The sequence below is a fragment of the Dermacentor variabilis genome, chromosome 4, assembly GCF_050947875.1.
Source record: "Dermacentor variabilis isolate Ectoservices chromosome 4, ASM5094787v1, whole genome shotgun sequence".
In the NCBI taxonomy this organism is placed as follows: Eukaryota; Metazoa; Arthropoda; class Arachnida; order Ixodida; family Ixodidae; genus Dermacentor; species Dermacentor variabilis.
The window spans coordinates 83567234-83592492 of record NC_134571.1 but is presented as its reverse complement, the minus strand read 5'-3'; the positions used below and the strand labels follow the sequence as shown (position 1 = coordinate 83592492).

The 25259-nt window shown below is 46.0% G+C and overlaps 1 protein-coding gene across 1 annotated transcript in view; it reads left to right on the top strand.

Annotated features, from left to right (window-relative positions):
* Positions 1 to 24932, top strand: part of cyc (basic helix-loop-helix ARNT-like protein cyc) — a 94513-nt gene extending 69581 nt beyond the window's left edge. Inside the window, exons 6-16 of the mRNA XM_075689602.1 lie at positions 189 to 268; positions 3100 to 3192; positions 4065 to 4182; positions 7241 to 7505; positions 8403 to 8549; positions 9758 to 9864; positions 12533 to 12683; positions 14360 to 14611; positions 15545 to 15632; positions 18637 to 18802; positions 23622 to 24932. Coding sequence (XP_075545717.1) covers positions 189 to 268; positions 3100 to 3192; positions 4065 to 4182; positions 7241 to 7505; positions 8403 to 8549; positions 9758 to 9864; positions 12533 to 12683; positions 14360 to 14611; positions 15545 to 15632; positions 18637 to 18802; positions 23622 to 23794 — 1640 coding nt within the window. The 3' untranslated portion in view covers positions 23795 to 24932. The remainder of the gene's footprint in view (positions 1 to 188; positions 269 to 3099; positions 3193 to 4064; positions 4183 to 7240; positions 7506 to 8402; positions 8550 to 9757; positions 9865 to 12532; positions 12684 to 14359; positions 14612 to 15544; positions 15633 to 18636; positions 18803 to 23621) is intronic.
* Positions 24933 to 25259: the final 327 nt, after the last annotated feature.

Here is a 25259-nt window from a genome sequence, read left to right as displayed (position 1 = left end):
ACTTCGCCAATGTCAATCAATCAATCAATCAATCAATCAATCAATCAATCAATCAATCAATCAATCAATCAATCAATCAATCAATCAATCAATCAATCAATCAATCAATGAGTCGTGTATACGAACTTTGCTGGCGCTTATCAGTGGTGTCTGCATCATGTTCACCCCATTTGTTCTCAACTGCGCAGGCTCCATAAATTCGTACACGGAAGGGCACTACAAGCCACCATGGTTATCGGACGAGGACGTCAAGAACGTTGTTTTACAGGTAAGCGTGAGCGTAATTTTACCCTCGTCGTTTCTCACTCTCGCTCTCGGTCAATTAACCCTTAAAGTTCACTCCCCGAAATATGTACAAGTTAGCTTACGTTCGTGCTGCGGCAATAATTTGTACGTTTTCTTTCTTGTTAGCTAGGATATGTCTCGCTGGCGGTTTTTGGATTCTCTTACTACCGACATTACTTTAAGTCTAGGTGATTGGCAAAACAGTTGCAGCTAAAGTAGGCAGGTACCAGTAGCGCAATTAACGGTTCGCGTCAAGGCAGCTTCTGAAAAAAAAAAAGGATTTTGTGACGTGTGGAAGTTAACATAACGTCTTACATTGTTAAAGCAATTCTAGAAGCCCTTTTCAATTTTTAAGCTTCCCTGACGCTATTCACCGTTTCTTTCTTTTTTACCTAGAACAAATAATTACAGACTGGCATTGAGAGTCATATACAAAAGCGGTAGGTACGTATCCTATTTCCACGTAACAGATGGAGTGATTGCAAAGAACACGCTTCCGCTTGCTATAGTTTTTTTTTAACTTCAAGGGGGGAAAGGGCGTTAGCGCGCATGGGCAACAACGCAGGTTACAAACTGAAAAAAAAAAAAAATCTTTCATAGCTATCAAGGGCTTACTTCTCCCAGCTTTTGTGGCATCTGCTGCAGGTATCGTGATCTTTTTCATCATAATGTTTTTTTTCTTGACGGAAGAAAGCTTCCACTAACGAAGCCTATTTGTCACCGCAGAATATTTAATTTTATTGCCCGCGACACATGAACTCTTTTAGTAGTCATGCCGTCATTGTGCCGCCGTCATTATCGTTGTCTTTTCGTCTTCGTCATGATGTCGTCGTTTCGTCATCGTCGACATCATGCCGCCGTCGGTCGTCATCGTCTTTGTGTCTTCCTTGTCCTCGTCGTGAAGTCATCGTCGGCGTCTTGCTGTCGTCGTCGATCTTCAGCCAAGGTGCATTGTAACCCCTGTACCACTCAAGCTTAACGAGCTTCGTAGGAGTTCGAGCGCGTTTCAATTTGTCAGCATCTTCCGATGTGCCGCCGAGGCCGTGGAGAGACCTAGCCAGAACATATTACGAGCACCTAAGCGTGCTCGGCCTCAGCCTCACCCTTCACCCCTCGGCACTTATCCTCACAAAAATACCGCCGAGATATGGCTGTGCACTGTATGGTTTCAGCGAGCTGAAATTTGTTGCCCATGGCAGACAGCCAGCATATGCACCACTGCGGACAGACAGCGGGTCCTTCTCGTTCATTATCAGTCTGTCTGCGATAATGCCCCGACCATCTCCTAACACTCACTCAGCCTCTGCCGGCGTCCTTGTGGAGTCGCGAGAAAGCACCGGAGCCGTGAGAATGGTGCTCTTACTTGTCTTTCCCACATGGAGCGAGACAGTTCTACGTTTGTTTTACTTAATGACACATAACACAGGGGGACACGTGCCCGTCGCATCCGTGAGGTGTAGAACAATGCAAGGCAAGGCAAGGGAGGCAGTGCAAAAGGGAGGCCAATGGCGTAGCGCATCTGAAACAGGAGAAAAGGAGGACACAAACTACACACACATTTGGCGTAAGGCGTTAGCATCTTTGCGTAACCGATAAAAAAAATGTGGAACTTTAAAACATTTAACAAACCGTAGAGCTGAAACGACAACTCCCCATACAGCTTTTTGTTGCTATGTGCGTGCTACATAACAGTGTTTTTCCGAGCGTGAAAGGAGCCTGCGAATACACGCGAATTGCCTGGAGCGGCCATTCGCGCGGAAATTTTGCACGCATACTGGGGTTTCTTTTACGCTCGGAAAAAAAAAATACTTTTATGTAGCACGTATTGATCAACAGAAAGCTGTATCGGGAGTTTTTCATGTTGCCCTAAAATTTTCTCATTCACACTTTTCATCTGTTTATAATATCTTAGAAGTTGGTTAATTAAGACGAATTATGTAATTAGGCAGAATACAAAAAATAATCCGAGTATCCTCAGGCGACGGCAAACAGCATTACATTGGTCCTGTCCAGCTGCGTGGCGTTTGCATATATTTAAATCTTGGTGCATGATAGTTGAGACACCCTGTATACGCGTGTATTATCTCATCTGTGTATTATAATACGTTGTGTCCTTGTATATATCGGACAGCATCGAGACCTCGTTTATTCTTATTTCTTCGCGCATGTTTTTGTAACGTTTCTTTCTATTTTATGTGGCAATTACCATTGTAAGGAGGTGAAAGCTCTCTCTTTTTCTGTCGTTTCAAAAAGGTAAGAAATGACGGAATCGGTGACCTATGTTTGTTATCTTATATCATTGATGCATCGTGTGGCAGCAGGCTTGGGGAAGCGTAAGCTGCACCGACAGATCTGAAGAGCGGGGCGCATTGTCTATATCGAACTTCTTATTTTCATAACTAAGTAAAGGGAATTGTGCCGGTTATTCCTCCTAGAGTAAGGAATATAGAATGCCCCGCAGGTCACGGAACGTCGCAGTCTCTTTTACTTCGGCATGGAGGTGGCTTCGCGGAAAGAACCGTAAACGTCTTCATAGATTGGTTTCGGTTTTATTGCACAGATCGTTGACACGGCGAACATAGTCATTGCAGGTGCTTATCCTGAGCTATTAAGGAAGTTCATCCATTGGTGTCAATGTCCCGTGAGGCCATCCAATAATCGTTTCGCCAGATGTCTTTCAGTAAGGCTTCAATCGATGCTTCAGTAAAATTTATGCTGTTCAAGACCCGCTAATTCAAAAAATCGCAAGGACTTATATAAGCACCCATAGCGGGAACGTTAGCATTCCCCTGAGGTCTGTTCGTTTTGTTGCAGGGAACTGATGGGTTTCTGTTCGTTGTGAGCTGTGATCGTGGTCGCATCCTCTTCATGTCGGAGTCTGTGCAACAGACACTCAACTACACTCAGGTGAGCAGAAAAGTTCTGTGGCACTCTGTCACGTGTATCCGCGCCTGAAAACACACACACCCACAAAACGAAGATATTGTCATTAGTGTCCTGGGCGATCTTAATCACATAGGAAAAAAACGAAAAACAACCAGCAGTAGCTACGGCTGACCCAAATTTTCGATCGTGCGATTTTTTAGAACTATGGTTAGAATCGGGTAATAAAATGTCAAGACACCGAAATGAGAATTTCGAGCTTCTTCACCGCAGTGAGAAGACCTCGCTCGCTTCAGTTAAATGGCAAAGATATGAATGACATGATGTATATTGTCATGTCGATATGTGTGCGTGCGTGTGCATATGTTACTGGAGCAGTAAAGAAACGAAAACATGCCCTTACAGATGACCGAAACCCAGATGAAAAGCACTACCGTATATGTATACATATTATTTCATAATATACTACCATTACAGAGCCTCATCGGGAGAAATCTCATTGTAAGACAAGACGGCGATCTGGGAGCAATAGTTATACAACGCAGACTTTTAAGTTCACTTTCTTGCATACACTCCTAAAACGTTAGCATCTTTTGGGGCTTATCTTGTCGTACAACAACAATCTCATCTATCTTGCCCGCATTTGCTTTCGTTAACGCTGCGAGCGCGGCATCTTCAGGTCACGAACGGCATGCCGCCGTCAGCGCGACACGGCATTCTCGACAAGAAACTAGCGAGCGCAGAGTTTTCGAGAAAGGAAGCTCAAGCAAGGCGGATGACTATTATCACTGCGGGACAAGATAAGCCTTAAAGGGTGCAAACTCCTTTAGTAGTGTAGGCCAGGATACGTTGAAGTGATGAAGCCTCACCTTGTCTTTTCTTCTCGGCGTTCCTAGGGTGATCTCCTCGGACAAAGCTGGTTTGACATTCTTCACCCGAAGGACATTGCCAAAGTCAAAGAGCAACTCTCTTCGTCGGACCTCTCTCCGAAGGAGAGGCTCATCGATGCAAAGAGTACGTGTTTGCTTCTTAGTTTACCATTTTGCTCCCAGACTATCAAAGGCGCCGTGCAGCACCTGGCTAGATCCCTGACTCCCTACGTTCTGTACATGCAATATATATATATATATATATATATATATATATATATATATATATATATATATATATATATATATATATATATATATATATATATATATATATATATATATATATATAAACGGAAACATGCCGCATGCGTGTACCTATTCCCAATAAATAATGTAGACATTCATGAGAATTTTTCATTTGCCATCGTTAGGTCTTGCCCCTTTACTGAACATAGCGGTTAGGATATAGAAGCAAAACTTATCGCGGTCGTTTTGTACGTTTTCGCAGTAAAATAAAATTTCAGAGTTTCAAATCCTACGGTTTCAAGCCTCGCCGCATTGGCATTATTACTACCACGCTGCGCGACCACTTTGCCGCATATATATATATATATATATATATATATATATATATATATATATATATATATATATATATATATATATATATATATATATATATATATATATATATATATATATATATATATATTTGAAGAAACGGAGCACACTTACGAAAAGTGCATTTTTAATGGTTCGGTCAGATCGGTCAGACCGAAACGTCTTTTCGTATCAGATTCAACAACCACAAAGCACACGTTAACAGCTTGCCGCACCTTCCATTCTGTAAACATGTTCGACTGCCAGGCCATACGTTTGACAACATCAAAGTAACAGTAATACAATCAGGTTTCAAATCACACCATGATCGAGAAGTACCGGAATCCTTTCTCATTCATAAATTTAACACTGTTTCATCTGGTGTCAACGAAAGCGTAGGAAAAATGTACCTTTCTGCCATATCTTGATGTGTTTGTTCTTGTACAGCATTGACAAATCATGCCAAATCAATTTGTTGCTAGTGTTGCCATGTCGCACCTGATGTCATTCTGTAACTTCATGTATAATCATCGCGATATCATAATGATATTTCATACATATCACTTATCGTGCTTGAGTTATACATACTGCTGCACTTTTTCTGTTATTTGCAAGTGTATACGTGCATGCACTGCTGATTATGCCCACGTGCGCATGCCCATAAAAGCGGGTGCGTACTTGTATCCGTGTTTATTCTGACGAAGGCCGTGCCACGGCCGAAACGTTAAACCATTAAAAATGCAATTTTCGTAAGTGTGCTCCGTTTCTTCAACTACCTATGCACCGGACCTACAGAACTTTTCCTTGTATCATATATATATATATATATATATATATATATATATATATATATATATATATATGTATATATATATCGTAACATTTCGCACATTTCGTGAACCTTCGCACAGAGTTAACGTGACGCAGCACCTGTGGCTATGGCGCACATCCAATGCAAGGAGCTTTTTCTTCGCTCTACCGGCTTTCGCATGGCTCTGCGCGCATTGCCTGCGATTAACCATTTCTTAAAGCAAATGCAAAAAAAAAAGACAGAACAAACACGCGCCCCTCGTTGAACGCAAATTACATGCTTCTCATTATTGCGTGAAAGCCATTTTCCCCAACATTTTTATAGGAGCTCTTCAGCTGGCACTTGATTTCGGTGGCCTACCTCCGAAAATTGATTGGCCCAATTTGAAAATTGAGTTGACCCACGTTCAAAACCGACCTCGCCCATACCAAAAATTGGCATGGCCCATCCATAAAATTTGGGTGGCCCACCCTCACAGCTGACTTTGCCCTATTCGAGCACATGACAAAGTGAAAAGTATCGCGCGGAAGAGTCGTACTGCTTTCGCATTCAGGGCACGTAAATAGACTTAAGTCCCTCTGTAACTTTTCTGGCCCATTGCCTTTTTAATGCATTTTGAGCTTCAGACAGAAATGATTTGTGTTTTTCAGTTGCACTAAGAGTCAGTTAAGTCCTTCAAATCTAAGAATAAGAAAAACACATTCGAGCACCCGTATGATTCGAGCCGAGAGCCATTGGATCAGGAAGCCAGTGAGAAACGCGCCCTACCATGACAGCTTCACAGTTACGCAGTCACAATTTATTGTTTGTATTATCTCGTGGCCGAAATCGTGTGCAAAACTTTCTGTTACAACGCCGACTTAAAAAAAAGATGAGTTTTCCCATCTGCCTTTTGTAGGTCCTTCTTTTAAACTGTTCAGTATACTTCGCGACGCGTACTCGGATGTTTAATTAGTGTATTCATGGCTTTAGCAACGGTACACCAAGGGCTGCTCGCACGAACATTTAATAACGAAAATAATAACGAATTTAGGAACGTGTTCTAGTGCGGACTAGGAGTTGTCTGCGGAACATTTAAGAACGTATTCTTAAATTTGTTATTATTTTCTTTACTAAATGATCGTGCAGGTCCCCCCCCCCCCCCCCCCCCCCCCCAGGCCTTGGTCATCTTTTTTTTTCCCCTTATACCTGAAGTACCTTATAAACGCAGAAATTGCATAAAGGTGGGCACATGTACTGCGTTAAAAGTTAAAGGTCACCTAAGGTGATGGATGACCTTTATCAATGACAGCCTTAGCTCTGTAAATCAGCGTTATTCTTTCCGCTCTATGTTTGCTTTTATGCCGTGTGTACTGGATATCCGAAAATTAATCTTATGGTTGAAGTGGCGGTTTTGAAATTTGAAGTTTTACTCACGGCTGGGCAATGATCACCACAGGAGATGCTGAAAATGTCCGACACCAGCTTGCGGATACGTCTGCGCACGAAGGTGCATATTGTTAAACACTCGGGGGTGGGTTGCTAGAGTTATCTGTGCAATGGCTCTCTGCAGCTCCTGTAGTGCGCGCGAGAGGATTGATCTCGTACACAGCCCTCCTTTGAGTGCACCCCTCAGGCGGCACCAGGCAAATCACAGGTCTTGCGCTATCGTATTGCACGTGGAACTGCGACGTCATTCCCAATGATCATCATATTACTGCTTATCGATCTTCTCGCCGCGCGGTTACTTTTCGGACACTCGGTATTCTTCGCGACATTTGACCCACCGTCGTTTCCCCCGCTTGCGCAGCGATGCTCCCGCTCAAGGGGGAATTCCCGCAGCGGCAGAGTCGGCTGTGTCCGGGTGCGCGGCGCTCCTTCTTCTGTCGGATGAAATGCAAGACGCAGGCGACCGTCAAGGAGGAGGCCGACACCACGACGGGCGGCCAGCGTCGTCGAAAGTCGCACAGCTTCGACCGCCGATACTCGGTCATCCACTGCACCGGCTACCTCAAGTCGTGGGCGCCCGCCAAGCTCAGTTTGCCCGACGACGCCCCGGCGGAAGACAGCGAAGGGTAACGCGAGGGTTAATTAAATCATGGGGTTTTACGCGCCAAAACCACTTTCTGATTGTGAGGCACGCCGTAGTGGGGGACTTAGGAAATTTCGACCACCTGGGCTTCTTTAACGTGCACCTAAATCTAAGTACATGGGTGTTTTCGCATTGCGCCCCCATCGAAATGCGGCAGCCGTGCCGGGATTCGATCCCGCGACCTCGTGCTCAGTAGCCCAGCACCATAGCCACTGAGCAACCGCGGAGGGTAACATGAGGGTTCCGCTAGCGTATCGCGGTCTTTGTCGTTGTAAATTGCCGGTAGTGCAGATTTAATGTATTTAGTACTTGGGCTAAACCGGTATTTGGGGAAGTATGCGGCGATAAAGAAATTCAGTTGTGGGTTATCGAACTGAGCTGCTTTGTAACCCTGACTGGAGAAAGTTTCACAACAAGGAACGTGCAAGGAAAAAAAGAAAAGAAACGTCGCAGTAAGCCGATTTGCCGAAGGAACGAAAAGCAAGATGACGCGACCGTGTGACGATCACACACTGTACCCGTTAATACTATATTCAATTCCGCAAAAGACATTAAATTAAACTTACACGCGTCGTCTGTACTCCAAAACCTTTTTCTGTCGGCTTACATGCATTGTGCAGAGCTTAGGCAATAATTAACTTCTACGTTCCAGAGCGGTAGCTTAACTACGAAGAACCCTCAAAATGCGGGTGCATAGGCGCGGGTGTCAGCATGATTTTGTCCGTCTGAAGTTTTTTTAATGTGCACCGAAACCGCAGCACCCGAGTTTTAATTGCGATTTCTGTGCACAAGTCCTTGCTATCGGAGATGTGCGCTTATGTTGACATCCCGGAGATCGGTAATTGCACCGCGCAAAACTAATACTCTGGTCGTGTTGCAGGTGCAACCTGAGCTGCTTAGTGGCCGTGGGCAGAGTGCACGGAGATCTGGCCAGCAGCCCTGCGACAAGGAACGCTCTCGATGCCGAGGCGATTCAGTTCGTCTCTAGGCACGCGGCCGACGGAAAGTTCATTTTCATTGACAAGAAGTGAGTGCCGCTCGAAATTCCCCTAGATCAAACGCTCCTTCAGTGGAAGCTATTAGCCGACTCTAACGCATTGGGCACAGCGCCAATTCCCGACTGAAGCAGACACGCTGCGCTTCAGTGAAACTCCTCGTCCATGTTCACGACGAGGAGCTGCTATAAATACTCGCTTTAATTCCACCGCATTACTGTAGGCACCTAGAGCATCTGGTTACAAGATCATTGCTTAGAAGTTGTGCGCTGTCGCTGAAGTCTACTGATCAGTTTAGTCGCGTGGTGGTGCTGCATCGATGCCACTGCTGCTGTAATGGGAGCGGCAGCCTCTGACAGGTTTTTCGTCCACTGGCCGACATCTTGACTTGAAAAGTAGCGACAGGGCGTTGTCTGGCTCGAAATGAGGGATATGAGATGCGGCGAACATTACAAGCTCTCTATAATAAAATTTGGGTGACCTGAAACTGGTTTGACATTAACATTGGCCTCCAGGAACTACCACATTACAAGTTGTCGCGATATATTTGGTCAAATCTATGGTGCTTCTCAGCAGTATGCCCCTTATGCGTTGCCGTATGGCCGCATCCCTTCGTTCAAGATGGTTATGCGACTTGCCATGCTGGGCCCACGAGCCTGTTGAGTCGCTATTCCTCAAGGCCAGAACGACTGATAACTACGTCAGCTACCTTGTCGCAGCTCCGTGATATATCTCAAGCGAGGTAACGCAGCGTTGCCGTTGATTTGACTTAGTATCTCCATTTTGGCGGCTTAATTCCAGTGCAATAGTGCCCTGCCGTGTTCGGCGGCCCGGTAATCGAGAAGACATATAGATGTACGTAAAGCTGGCGCTGACATGCAGCCGTCGTGTCATCGCTATGGATTTTCCAGACCGGGCCCAATTAAGACAGAGAGCTCCAAATGAGCGTTCTAGACTGCTGGCCATTTTTCTTGACAACCACGGAATGTACGGATTCATGCGCTTAGATGCTCGTGAAACTAAAGAGCTCAGGGCAGCCACCACCAAAGCTAAACTGGTGAGGAATCGCGCGGATGTCGTGGACTCGTTCTCTAAAACGATCCTATTTCAGGTAGTTACATAGAATCTGAAGAAACGTAACTGAAAAATTTAGGTGGCGGCTGCCCGTTATTTATTGAGGCAAATGTGCCTTTGAGCCGACGTGAAACTAATGTTCAAAGTCTGAATTCTCTGCGTGCAGGGCAACTCTGATCCTTGGTTACCTCCCGCAAGAACTGCTTGGCACAGCGTGCTACGAGTACTATAGCCAGGACGACGTCTTGCGATTGTCCGAATGCCACAAAAAGGGTAAGTTGGCCGCCGAAGTGTTTTAAGCCACCCGTGAAAGTTGCATATGGTGAGCGACCTACTAAGAACTTATGTAGGCGCCTGACTGAGCATTCTATACACAAGCTACTAGGTGATGCAGCCAGTTCATGTTCGGTTATGCTACTTTTACTCGAGTAATTGTTCGCTGCTGTGTACATAACTGAACCTAACATTAACTGTGGAAAATGGTCTGTGAACAGTGACATTGTTCAGGATTATTAACCTCAGGCATTTTATTAATACACCAATGAGTAAGAGTGTCGGGACCAGGGATTCCGCGATACAGGTGATTTTCTCCTTCGTCTATTAATATTTTTTAGAGCGCAGCTCTTTGGCGTCCGTTCCTGGGTTTCGCGTCGTCGTCGTCGTCGGCCTCGTAACCAGCTCCGCCCCCCTTTCATTCCCCCAGCGCTAGCAGCGACCGACTGATACCGCTGGATGCCGCTGACACCGCTAGAGAGTCAAGATAACGTGACTGCATAGAACACCGTCGCCGCCATGCAGAAAGAGGAGGAAAGGGTCCCCCCCCTGTTCTTGTGTGGCGGATAGGGTGCTCTTCAGTTGCCGACGCGCCGGTTATTCGTTGTCCCTGAAACCAACTCCGCAGCTGGGGTTGACTCACTATCGGCGTCAGCGGCATCAGTCAGTCGCTGTTATCTCTTCCCTCCTCCCTTTATCGTGTTGTCCGCTTGCTGCGCGCGCTTCTGCCCCCATCGTTTGCCGCTGGGTGTACACGCCGCCCCCCTCCCCCCTCTTCCTGCGAGTCTCCGGTTGTCAAAGCGCCGGCTCGAACTTCATTCTTTTCTTCGCTCCTCCTCCAATGCAACCCCTGTGCGGTGGCAATCAGAGAGCCAGATCGGTGGCGGCGGATCTGTATATGTGCACCGCCCGAGCCGAAATTGCCGCCGCCGTACGCCCTGTGCGGTGGCAATCAGAGAGCCAGATCGGTGGCGGCTTGACATAAAGACAAACAGCAATTTCCTAACACTTATGCGGGAGAACATCCCGTTCCTCTCGCTCGTAACACGTCCCACGGCTGTGACAACCTCGCGAGGCACTTGTATAGATCTCGTCTTTGAGAATCAAGCATTGGTGTACCAAGTCGAACATATATCAGTCTATTTCTCCGACCACAAAGCTTCCTTCATGACTGTCAAGAACTGTTAGTGGAGTCTTTGTTAAAGGAATACGTGTGAAAAATAAATAAAAAATTCTGTGATAGCGCATACATGTGTTGCTCGATTTCTCTGCCTCAATCTATCGAAAAGGTGAAACAGCTTATTTGCTGCGCTCAAATTTCGCATTAGGAAGTAACGTAATCGTCGGTAATTTTTTTTTCACTCTCTCTTCTTCGCCTATGAAGGCCACTTGAAACTGAATACTGCGCTCCAAACCTTGGGGGGGGGGGGGAGGCATTGTGAACTTTCACTGCACTCCGCAGTTTCATTTCGTGCGTCGTCCTAATTAAGAAGAAATCAATTTATCTTTGGCGAGCCTTGGATCCGTATCCCTTTGGTCACGGGTGCACTGATAAAATATTGAGGTCGCACATATTGCATTTCATTCACAAAATGAAGCATTCTAAGCGCATTGGTGAACTAGATTGTAGGGAGATTATATTTTCTTTTTTTATGAACTGAATGGTGCTTACCTTCTTTGCGTGAACAATGTCCTGTTTTATTTATCCAAACACCCATGAGATACTTTACAGTCCCATCGTGTAAACGCAGTACAATTTCCTTCAATTTAACATCATACCTGAATGACACTGAACTATAACAATAATTTTATATTTCAGTGCTACGAGATTTATTTTTTCGGACTATTCACGAACAACTAGCGCCACAGAGTGAAAACAGCGTGCTGAACTCGGGAATGTGTCTGTTCGTTGCAAAATAGCACGCTTAACACTCTTTCATAAACTTTACCACCGCCTGTTCCTTCATGAAGTTTTTTTTTCATACCCCGTCCGCTATGCTCCCTCTTCATGATTATCCTTTCAACCTAAAAGGTGTTTTTTGTCGCACACCCCGATACGCTCATTCTTTCACACCACGCACTACAACCGAGTGGAATAAGCTGCCGTTTGACATTGCAACAGAACTCGATTTTAATCAATTTCAGAAACTTGTTTGGTCGTATCTTATGCCCTGAATGTTCATCAACCGTGCTCGTCCCCTTTTTTTTATCGCTTTCCCTGTTTTCTTCTCCCTTTTCCCGGTTTTTATATTTACTTGCCTTTAAAAAGAACTGTTTCGTGTTACTAAATTTCAGGGTTTTGCATTGTATAACCATTGCATTGTTCTGCATTGCATAAAATGAAACTTTAACACAAATTGGCCTTACAATATATATATATATATATAGTGTGAATGATTTCCGCTTTTCTTTTTTACCTTGCATATTGTTGTCACCTGCTACACCTTACCTTTGAGGATGTTGCATGTCCACTCTATGTAATACCCTCCAACGGAGGGCCTTTCGGGTATATTGAGATAAATAAATAAATAAATAGATAAATATCCATTTTAGGAGACTGAAACGCAACAACGAAAGTACGTCTTGTTTTAGTATTTCCGCGGTGCTTGATATGCACAGGAAAACGATAGCGACGGTCCTGACAGCACTGTTCCATCATTCTGCACAGTTCTACAAACGAATGAGGCGGTGTGCACGCAACCATACAAGTTCCGCGTCAAGGAGGGTTCTTTCGTCTGCCTCCAAACAACGTGGAAGGCCTTCAAGAACCCATGGACCAAGGAACTCGAGTGTCTCGTTGCTATAAATACGCTCATCGGGTAAGCGGCAACGCCAAATGTCTTGTCAATGTTTGTACGTGTGTGTGCTGCACTGGCTACAGGGAAGTGTATAGCCTCGAAAGCTGCTGGCATTTGCCCCGCACTAACTTCTCCTCCTTAGCTTAAATAGTAACCTTATTACGGAGAGAGCGAGCTATCGGAAATAGCTAGGTATCCAATTTTACAGCAACAAATTCTGAATGTCAGGAAAGGCAGCTAACTCTGAAGTTCTCAGCGCATTTACCTATACAGAGTGTCCCAGCTAATTTTAGCCAGAGCTTTAAAATGTGCAAATGCCACGTAGCTGACCAGAACAAGGATAATGTTGTTTGCCGTCGCTTGGAGATACCAAAGATTTTTTCATTCCGCCTAAACTTCTCAAATATTGTGACTATATGAAGAAATGTCAACGAGGAAATTGCAGAGCGACATGGAAAACTCCCGGTACAGCTTTCTGTTGCTCAATACGTGCTACATAAAAGTGTTTTTCCGAGCGTGAAAGCAGCCCGCGAATACACGCAAAGTGCCTCGAGCGGTCAGCCGCGGCGCAATTTTGCGTGCATTTCATCTTTCGCGCTCGGAAAAACACTTTTATGTAGCACGTATTGAGCAACAGAAAGCTGCATCGGGGAGTTTTTCATGTCGCTCTACAATTTTCGTAATGACACGTTTAATCTAATAATAATATTTGAAAAGTTGATTGATTAATTAATATTAATTATCGAATTAGGCGGAATGAAAAAGAAATCGTTTGAGTATCTATATGCGACGGCAAATAACATTAAATTTGTTCCGTCTAGCTACTTGGCATTTGCATATGTTCAAGCTCTGGCTAAAGTTAGCTGGGACAACCTGTAGATGAAATACACGGAACGTAGCTGCTGCACCATACTTCCATCTCGATACGGTGACTCGCCAACGATTTCTGCCCCTTCGTAGTGCGCTCTCTGTGGTGTATATTAAGCTTTCTCGCTCTCTCTGATTATCAAGTGCCGTTAGGGTAATAAGTTGAACGCGCTCTTTAAGGGTTGCGATAGGTGTGAGATGATGGAGAGTGAGGTAAGGAGATGATAGTGGATAAAAATGCACGGCTGCAGGTCCTTGTGCACCAGGCAGCGAGCTACATCAGTGCCACTGCTCGGCACAACTCAAGTCAGCAGACAATGCGGGCATATCTTTAATACACTTGACTCTAAAGCTGAACTGATAAACTTCAATCTCAAGCGTGTGTGTATGTGTTTTCTTATTTTTTATTATTTTTCTCTCTACCCCCGGTTGGCTACCCCGCGGTGCAGGGTAGCCAACCGGAGATAATCTCTGGTTAACCTCCCTGTCTTTCCTTCGCCTTTCTCTCCCTCTCTCTCTTCAATCTGAAGCGCACGGACATTCGAAGTGTTTGAATAAGGCTTGGCTTGGGTCCACAAACCACGTGTATGACGACTTCAAAAAGCTTTAACGCAGCTTCCGGTGCACAGGTGTACAGTCACCACAAAGAGCGCAAAAGCCGTATTGAGACAAACCAGAGAACAGCTAGTTCATTTCTGAGCTATCTGTACTGTGCAATCAAGAACGTTGCCCAGAGTTGATGAAATCAGGTAACGCTGCAGTAGTCAACAGATGATGTGCCGCTGCCGGTGCCGTCCTTGAAGATGATTCTTGGGTTGCCCTCCGAACAGGTCTCAAGAGGTGGTTATCGTGGACAGCTCGAACGGTCAGCTGGACGAACTGCTGTGCGGAGGCTCAGCCGCCGGCAGCGGCCAGTGTGTGGACGTGGTTATGCACAGTGCCGTGTCCTCGGACCACGCGAGAGGAGTTATGACCCCAACCAGAAGCTCAATGGCGGCACCTCGCTCGAACGGTGCGAGTCGCGTGGGTGGCGGCAAAGTTGGCCACCACGTCGCCATGCACACTCTCTGCAACCAGGCCAAGTAAGCGCCACACTTACTCTTTATATATATATATCAAAGGAACACACATACGAAAAATGCTTGTTGCTTAAGTTTCGGCCACGGAACGGCCGAAATGTTAGAGAGTGACATTTCGGCCGTATCACAGAGTAGGCTGTCGGACATTCCTGTGTGAAGTGAGTATGCGTCCGTAAGTGTCACTCCAAACAAGTGACGACATAGAAGGGCTGTCTTGATTCGGTTGAAATGTTAGAGAGTGACATTTCGGCCGTGTCACAAAGTGGGCTGTCGGACATACCTGTGTGAAGTGAGTATGCGTCCGTAAGTGTCACTCCAAACAAGTGAAGGCATAGAAGGGCTGTGTTGATTCGGTTCCACTATGGGCTTCTTGTTAGATCTTACACTGCACATGGAATGACCGAAAGTGCTGCATGCGACGGGAGTGGCGTGGAAGAGAACATCGAACATTTATTGTGCCATTGTCATCGATTTCAGTCGGAAAGACAAACGTTATCGCTCTCACTGCGACGACTGGAGGATCGGCCGTTGTCTGTGCAGGTGTTACTTGAAGACCGTCCACATCGCTCGTCGGCCCACAAAGCTATGAAGGCGCTTTTGTCTTTCTTGAGGGCGGATGGCCTATGTGAACGCGTTTGACTCGCTCACGCCCTCCGCGTGCCTGCGCGAGCTCACCGCGGCTTTCCTCCACTTCCCCTCCCTCTCTCTATCTTATCTTCTTATCCCCTCTTTTCCGACCCTCATAGGGTAGCCAACTAGACTTATTTGTGGTTAACATCCCTGCCTTCTCTCTTTATTTTCTCCGCCTCTTCCTCCCACATTGCTCACTTTGATTGAAACATAATACTCGATGCGACTACTTAAACTGCCACCATACAATTTCCGTCCTGTGACCATGGACTTGCAGTGCGACTTACCGTTAGCGCGCGATTGCAGATCTAAAGAAGCCTGCCAGAGTTCGAGTGCAACAGTTCTGGATGCAAACTGCCTTAGTGCGACCACAAACCAACCACCCACGTCAGAGGTAAGTTGACACGAGGTGTGATTCCGGGGCACTCTGCAAAATCGGGTGTTTTCCGTGCTACCGCCGGGTTCCTTAAAAAGCTGCTGTTCTTTTAAGTGAAATATTTTTTAACAAAGAATATGCTTTTTGAAGACCGCTTTCCAAATTTTACACATCGGTGTTTTCAGAAAGCAGAAATCCTTGACAGCTTTCTAAGCATTGTTTCGTGGGAGACGTTGTCAAAAGCTCCCTTCACGTCAAGCGCCAGTTCAGTACCCGCTCTATTTGGCATGATGTTGTTCAATATGTCTTCTTTGAGCTGTCGGAGTGCATCTTGCTTCGACAGATGAGCTAGAAAACCGTACACGGTCGTTGTCATGATGCGTTTTTCCTCGAGGTGCTTGTGCAGTCTGTTCAGGACAACGTGCTCGAAAAGCTTGCCGAGACAAGACGTTAGCGAGATGGGGCGGAGGCTGTCCAATCGCAGTTGCTTTCCTGGTTTGGGTATTAGCGTTATCTCCGCGTGCTTCTACTCAAGAGGCACTTCTGCGGTCTTCCATACTCTGTTTAATAGGTCCAGTGTTGCGGCGATCGATTTTTCTTCTAAGCTGCGTAGGATCTTTTTCGTGATCTTGTCCTTTCCTAGGGTGGTATTTCTGGTTAGGCCGTAGATTTTGGGCTGCTGAGCACGAGGTCGCGGGATCGAATCCCGGCCACGGCGGCCGCATTTCGATGGGGGCGAAATGCGAAAACACCCGTGTACTTAGATTTAGGTGCACGTTAAAGAACCCCAGGTGGTCTAAATTTCCGGAGTCCCCCACTACGGCGTGCCTCATAATCAGAAAGTGGTTTTGGCACGTAAAGCCCCATAATTTTTTTAGGCCGTAGATTGCTCCGAGTAGCTCGGAGTTTTAGATAGGTCGTCCGCCTCTTCGTTCTCCTCGCCTCCGTATTCGCCGTGTGCTTTGGGGGCGAGTAAAAATTGGAGCAGAGAAGGGGCTGGCGGGAGCTCTCGGCAGTAACAGTATCTTCAACGTAGTATTGTTCCGGATTGCATTGCTCGCGTGCTGTTTCCAAGTGCGAAGGGCTTCTTACAACTTTCTTTGTCTTTCAATCCCCTACAAATCTATATACATTTCCATCTTATGAGTGCGTGGGTGTATATGCGTTGGGGAGGGGGCAATAATTTTCTTGTAAAGCGTACTTTAAGCATTATCTAGATGAATACAGCGGCAATATTCTCTTCTTCCCGTTGACTACATCTTCATAAGTAACTTTAATATCCCCCGTCCGATATATTCTAGTTATACTTCAGCACTGGTTTATAACTGTTACTTCGACTTACTGTGTTTGTTACGTCGAACAGTCCCAAATTAAACAGCTAATAATCCTACGAATAGTTCTAACACGTCACATTAAAAAAATGCAGATGGAAGACTTTCATCAGAAAAATGTAGAATTCTTCTAATTCCATTTTCCTCATCTCCTCCAGAAAGAAAATAAGGAAAAAAAAGCACAGGCAGGAAATATTTACTTCAGAAAGACGGAGAGGTTGACTGGAAGAGCTTTTATATGGTCTGCTAAACATGACAGGAAAGCAGGATTGTAAATTGGGCTTTTAATGTGATTAGCATTAATGTAACTACTTCACTATCTATCTATCTATCTATCTATCTATCTATCTATCTATCTATCTATCTATCTATCTATCTATCTATCTATCTATCTATCTATCTATCTATCTATCTATCTATCTATCTATCTGTCTGTCTGTCTGTCTGTCTGTCTGTCTGTCTGTCTGTCTGTCTGTCTGTCTGTCTGTCTGTCTGTCTATCTATCTATCTATCTATCTATCTATCTATCTATCTATCTATCTATCTATCTATCTATCTATCTATCTATCTATCTATCTATCTATCTATCTATCTATCTATCTATCTATCTAATCATATCCGTATCTAACATCTTTTACTCCACCTTGGGTCACTGGGTAGTCCATGGTCTAATGGTTGGAGCACCGGGCAGTTGTGCTGAGGTAACCTGGTTCGAAACCAACCGTCGGACCAACTTAGGTCACTGATGCTCTCCAATGAACCTCTTTGACGCCAACCTGGCTCGCTGGGTATGTGCCACTGGTTATGTGTCGCTCTTAAATGAAACAATTTCACGCCAGCTTGGGTGACTGCGTGTAGGCAGCTCTTCAATTAAAAAAAAATATTTCTCCAGTGCTGGGTGAAATCGAACCGGCGTCATACTTATTCAGATAATGTTGTTTGCACATACTGCAAATTCATTCACGAGCCACACGTAGACCTTGCGGCGGCACCGCTAGATGGCGCACTGTGTCCAGGGGGCCTTTTTTTTCTTTTTTCATTGTTTAACCTAGGTAGCACATTAGGCAGTATAATAGCTAGAGCTTGGTGGCGCAACCGACCGCCCCGTTCCATAGGGGACGCTTATAACATCCATCCATCCATCCATCCATCCATCCATCCATCCATCCATCCATCCATCCATCCATCCATCCATCCATCCATCCATCCATCCATCCATCCATCCATCCAGCCTCTCTCCACAACCGGAAGAGAGTGCCATTCTACCGCAAAGGCTCGGCTTTGTACGAGCGTATGGCCAATACAATGCCGCGCACACGTCGATAACAAAGGCCCGTCTACAGATGCAGTGGAAAGCCACCCTGATGTGACTTTCCTACGAAGTGGCCTTCGAAGTCGACTTGAGCGCTTTGCCATAAAATCGGGTCTGTGCGAGTGATTCAGCTGAACAAAGCAAGTTGTTTTGCAAGACCGGGCTTGAGAGAAAACAATTTCAAATTCAGGAGATTTTTTTTTCTAGGAATAAAAAGAACAGAAAAGCGCTTTTTCCTCACTTATTTCTACTCCACTTTCGTTTCGAATATTGCGGTCGCCTGCATGGTGAATTTTTTCTGATTTTAAGCTAAGGCGAGGTTAGTTTTTTTGAGACGCCATATAGTTATACAAGGAGGGCACTCGATGTCTGATCGCAGAAGGCGAGGAAAGCCTTCGGCAGCCCATCGCCCAGCACAAGCCTCGCTGGGCCCGGTGACCGCAACGACGAGATGCAGACCGACTCGCCCGAACCACCGCCTCAGGCTGGTCAGGCTGTTGCGTTCAGGTCCGCCTCGCCAGCTAGTCAGCCCACGGCGGAGTCTGGTAAGTGTATATTCGCTAGCGGATCCCGAGTCGGCGGATCCAAAAGCCATTGCCTTGCGAGTGATGTTGAAGCTGCAGACATCCTTCTAACATCCTTCCGTCGACGACCGACACATCGGTCAGCGCCGTGTTGCAGAGGGCAGCGAAGGCGTTATTTGAGGCGCAGTCAGTGGCGACATGCCACGCAGAGAATGGCACTTGACCTCCTAGGTGCCTTTCACATAGGCTATCTTAATGAACCCTGCGTAGCCCCTGCTGTTTATAACCACAGCTGTCGTTTACAAGCGCTTATTGTAACCATTGTGCGTGCAGCAGCCCGTGGGTGCATATGTTTGCGGTGGACGCCGATACGCAGCATAACAGATTGTGCTATAGCACACGACGTCCTAGGTGCCTTTGAAACCCTCGACGTATTTCTTTAGCCCATAGGCAGTATTTGTGTCGGTGTGTAGCATTATTTACTTCCGGTAACCGCGTGTAAGCTCACCCTGTGCAGCCAGTTACTTTGGTGTCATGGTGCGTTAGCCAAGCCATATGGTTGCCTATCTGCATCCATTAAAAAAGAAAGAAAAAAAACATTTAAATAAATTTTCTGGCCCTTCAATGCCATCAGAAATGTCTTGACCACGTGTTGACAAAGAACACGACGCCCTTTAAACCTCGAAATACATAGAGTGCGTACAACTGGATAATATTTCGGAGTCGCACATGACAATTTTATTCAAGTGTAGTTAAACTGCATGAAAAGTTTATGAATGCTATGCGTAATGGCACTTCATTTCAACAACTCTCGAAGGCATGTCAAGCTATAATTTAATTTCCAAGGAAAGCCCGGATAATTTACAGGTTTGTGAAAAGATCTGGCTCAGTTTGGGTTTCCTCAGCTTGTGATCAAAACTTGTGTTTGGAGCGAGCTCGTTGGAATGGGTGAGGAGGGTGGTTACAACTGTTTTTCAGTTTTTATTCTTTTGCAAAACGTCCGTTGAGTCCATGACATGCACGGAAGAAACACAGCCGGAAATAACAGGTACCTCTGTTTCGAAATCATTCATGATATACTTTTCATTTGCCTGGGTTTCTGCGCAGCAGATCGGCAGAATGAAATTAAATGTAATCACGCATTACATTAGCCGGTAGACTGTGATGTAATTAGGCACCATTTTCTTGGGAGTGGCGGAGGCCTGTTAGGCGGAGGCCTGTTAGTAGATCGCACTACTAAATGTTCCTTTTAAGTGTCCTTAACGTGTAGGACATAAGCTAACCAAATCAGGTTTGTTTTATGACAGACTACAGATAAATTTAGTTTCTCGGATGTGGAGCCGTAACACAGCATCAGAAATGCAAAACAGCAGAAAGCGAACACCGGTGAAGACGCAAATACATTCCTCTTCGTAATTCCATCTCTTCCTGAGCACAGCATGAGTCTAACACCAAGGGACGTATTCTGCGACGACCACTTTCGGCGATAGGCAGATTGAATAATGCAAGCGACTGCTCACCCGTGACGTCAGCATGCACTGCCAACACGCGCTTTCGAACGCTTCACAACACAGGAGAGGGCGCACCGTAGCAGTGCAGAACTGCTCGGGTGTGTTGTTTTCAGGTGCATCGGCCGCACTGCGGCTTCTGCGCGCAGACTAGAGTTAACTACGGACGCTTTAGGTAAAATAACTTAAAAGGAAAGTGTGAAATGTTTTATTTTGTCAATAAATTGTGCTAGAATCCACGTGCTTGCGAAACAAATTTTTGATGACCTTATAAAGCGACACCGGAAGTGCCGCCGAAAAGCTTCTCCCGTCATGGCGAAGGGGTCGCAGCTTTGGGGCGGGCATGTCGTTCCAGCCGGCGTGCGAGGAACCACTCGAGCAACGCGTTTTCGTGGTGTCGCTGTCAGCTGCGAACAAGACACTGTCACCGAAACTTGTCACTTACACAAGGCAGCACAATGAACTAGGCCATAAACACTCGACAAACATCGCCGTGAAACACCACCTGTAAGCCGCCATGAAAAAAAAAAGTACTATAAACTACCATCTCGCTTGTCTCTACTACACTTCAGCACCTACCGAACTTAAAAAGACGTGTTCGTTTAATCAATATATGTCGGGAACACTCACGGAGGAAAGAAACAACACAGGAGAGGCATTGGCGTCACGTTTTTGAAGCCGGGAATGCAGCCATGTTGGTGTGCCATCACCCGTTGCGCCTCCAATCAGCTCGCCGGAGCAGATAGGCGGGAGCTTTGAACTTGCATTGCTACGTGCTGCCGGTAGTGCATGCTGCCGACGGGCGGCACAACAGAACCTACGAAACTTTTGCAACGGTTTAATGAAGCAGACGCGGTCCTGTGCTTTTCTGTGACACGTTGAAGACGACGATGAAGACCCATGCCATGATTGCTTGAGTGTGTAGCCGACTGACGACTCACACTCACAGAACCAAAACGCAACTTTAAAGCTTACACACCACGCTCTAAGGTCAGGTTGTCTCGCGAACAGAATATGCTGCGAGAAAGACACGGGCCGAAAAAACCTACCTCCCCTTTAGAGGCCTAGAGCAGCAGCAAGAGCTTCAGGAGCGTGGTTGCTACGGCAACGTTGACGTTTGGGGTACCAATCCCAGAAGTCCTTTGCGAAAAACAACACGTGACTTCCGCCGCACTCTCTCCAATACGACTGTGCTGGCCGGGCCTCTGCTGTGCTTTCCTTCCTCCATGGGAACACCCAACGACACCGTGACGTAAGATTGACGTAGACCGGATCTACGAAATGGCGCTAGTTATTTCCGGTTTTGCTAAAACAGCCAATCAGCTAGCGCCGATGAGGAAGGCGTGGCCAAGGCGATAGTATCGCCGAAGGTTATTGTCGCAGAATACATCCCCAACTTTTCGATCCCAGCGTCGAACATCACAGCTCTCTATCTGAAAAAACAGTCCCTAGAGTCCCTACAACGCTTTCGATATTGTCGCCAAACGGATAATTGTTAGTGCCGAGGCTTGCGCTTGTTGGTACATAGTTATGATAGATGCAATGATGCGAGAAAGAACGACCACTTAAACGCACGTAAAATACACAGTCGCGAACAAAAGTTTGGAGGCCACGGCATCAGCAAGAAATTGAAATATATTCAAGTGCAGCTCCGCGGCCTGGTATTGGCGTAATAAATTGTATTGGTCAAACATGCGCAAGTAGGCGTGCATTCTTGATTTCCACCGGAATTCTGAGGCAGCGAAAAAAAGAAAGAAGAAAAATATTCGTGGCATCTTTGGTCCCCAAACTCTTTCATGCAGCGGCGGAGGCCGGTGCACGTGTATATGAGGACAGCGAGTACAATACACCACTGCGATGGCGTTCGCCGTCAATGCATAGTCGCGTATACTAGCCGCAGCTTGAGATAGGGAGCGCGAGGAAAGAAACCCCATTCAAAAAGAAAAAAGGACTGAGCCGCTGAGAGTGCGTCAAAGCGGGGACTTCAATTTCGCGTGTTCGCTTTCGGCGAATGCACACAGTTTTTGTTGGAACACGACGCGCTTGCGAATTAACGGCTCCTTCATTTATGTTACAACGATAGCACAATAGTTATCACAGTAGTGTCGGAAATGTACAGTCGCGTGCTATATGAGCTGCAATACGGTGCACTTGCTGAAAAGAGCCTCAAGACTGAACGACGGCGCCTACGTACGAAAACTTGGTGTAATAAATACCAGTAGTTGTAAGGGTGTTTAGTCCTCCAGTTATTCGTATGTCGGCGCCGCCGTGCGGTATTGGTATTTGTTTGAACATGGGCACTGTGCTGCAGCTCATATTGTACGCGACTGCACGTACCGGTTCCTATACGCACCGCGCTTATTCAGAATCTGTGGTGTTCCAGTTGGTGAGGTCGCGGTGAAAACCATGGCAGCTGAACGGCCTCACCAGCTTTAGTCGTGTTGACCTGGCGTTTCTCTTCATAATATCGCTTTACAAACGCTGCAGAGGGTTTGCTGGCGCATGTGCAGCAGGAATTTCAGCAGGCAGAGTGGGGCATTAGTGTGACTGGTTTGGGACAATTGCATAACATTTCCTGCACAAAAAAAAAAATGCAACATGTTGCTCAGACTTGGTTTTACGAGGTGTTTTGGCTACACGAGACCGAAAAAACGACGGAGCATAATCACCCAGTGCAGCTGGCTGCTGTGCCTTCTGCGCCCGACCTGACCGGCACATGCGATTACATTCGCAGCGCAACCGGTCCAAGCTCGTCCGCGCCCGGTGCCTACTCGTTAAATTTTGTGAGAATATATATATATATATATATATATATATATATATATATAATAACTCAGGTTTGCGACGCAAGCTTTGAGAAGCTTAGGGATCAATAAGTGCTTCTAAGTGCCGACCTTCTTACACCGGATTTATATTGTCTAGGAACATGGTCACGTACAGATAATAATTAGGCGGTAAGCAGAGATACGATAATGACTGAATAAGTCGAAATAAGCATCGTCATGCGACGTCCAATGCTGCCACAGTCTCACGATCCTTATGGTGAGAGTTTGTTTTGTGTATTCTACACAGGAAACATTCTTTTAGGTTGATTGTGGACTTGCTTAAATGATACATATAAACTTGGACGCTTTACGGCACCAAACAATGTTGTTAAAGGGTCCCGAGCGATTCAAATAGCATGTAAAAATTTCAGTTTAAATGTGTACGTGAAACAAGTGTGTGTCTTTCTTGGACAATTGATCATATACAATTAAGATTATGGACATGCATGAATATTCCACACAGCAAAACTTCTTGCTTATCATGTACGTTTTGATTCTGCCTTCCAGAGCTGGACTTGGTGAACAGCTTCGTAAGTCGGGACATCCTGAGCGCCGGCACTCAGGGCAATAGCGAAGGAAACGACGAGGCTGCCATGGCTGTCATCATGAGCCTGCTGGAAGCGGACGCCGGACTTGGCGGACTGGTGGACTTCAGCGGCATGCCGTGGCCCCTACCTTGAAACGCCTATTTGCGCTCCTGTTTCCGCGGACTATCGCGAGTTCTCACCGTAGAACAGAGAAGAACGTCTGTGGCATGCACCAGAGGTCACTACCAGTCAGTATTCACTCCAAAGCGCGTGCACTCCAGCAGGGATCACGGAACCGCGCGCCGTACAGATTGCGTCCAGCAGGAACTTTTCTAGGAGCTGACGTCCACACATCCAGTGCGGTTCGCGGTCAAACACGTGGTGTGTCGTCGTTGAGTGCTACCTTTCGTATCGAGGCTGTCCGTGCTTAATAACATCAAGTTCTGCTTCTACAGCGACGCCGGTTGTGCTCCCCTATCCCCCCCCTTGTACACAAACTTGACGCTGGGCTACGTTGCTCGGCCAATTTGTAAGCAACGTTACCACATTTCGAACCACTTGCTGTACATTCCCTGAATACATAAACGCACATTTTTGCAGTTACGGCACACAAAGCAAAATAGATTACCAAGCATCGTTACGAAGTTCTGTATTGTCAGTACACTCTTAAGCCAAATTACGCCCTTTTGGTCGTATCTTGCCACACAACAATAATCGTGATCTCTCTTGTTCGCATTTCCTTTCTTTAACGCTGCGAGTCAGCTATTTCCAAGTCACGAACCGCATGCGCGTGATCAGCATGACAGAGCATTCTCGACAGGCAAGTTGCGAGCGCAGCGTTTTCGAGAAAGGAAACGCAAGCAAGACAGATGACGGTTATTGTTGTGTGGCAAATGTACACCCCAAAGGGTGTACATTTGTTTAACAGTCTATTGAGATGTTGTTTGCTGTTGGACTTATCCACATTTGTTGCTGATGTACAGTACTCGGAAAACGGGCGCCTTTTAGGGTTTCATCTTCTCGTCCTGGTGTTGCACTCTTTGCAAGGCTTCAGCGGATGCATATTATACGAGTACTTGAGTGCGCGTGGTCTCATTCGGGCTTTGATCGACGCGCAATTAGTAGTGATTTATGTAACACTCAGTAGGTGTCACGTCATACATGAAGTCGAGATGTCGCCGCAGTATTTGCTACATTATGTGAACTGTGATATTACGGAATATACTAAAACATCACTGTACTTGCGGCAAATATGAATAAAGCTTCAACAGAGCTGTAATTTGAGTCACGTCGCGTCAAAACAGGTGTAGTAGAGGTTTTGTGTCACATATATACCAGAACGGGGCATCGTGCAGGCTTTGTTCGGGCCACGAATCTTTACACGTTTACTTGTTTGTACACGTGTCAAGATTCGTGGCCAAAATTGTCAAGTGTACCGTTTTGCTTTCTTCACCGTCACTAACACGTGACAATCTTACAAACATCGGTGTAGTAATTTGCGTTTGAAGGTAAGCAAAAAGGGAAATGAAGTCATCCTCTGTCAGTGGCGCTGGGTTCGCCATAAGGTGCTTCGTACGGTGGTTTTGTATTGAAGAAAACAGTGCCGCTGATTGATATT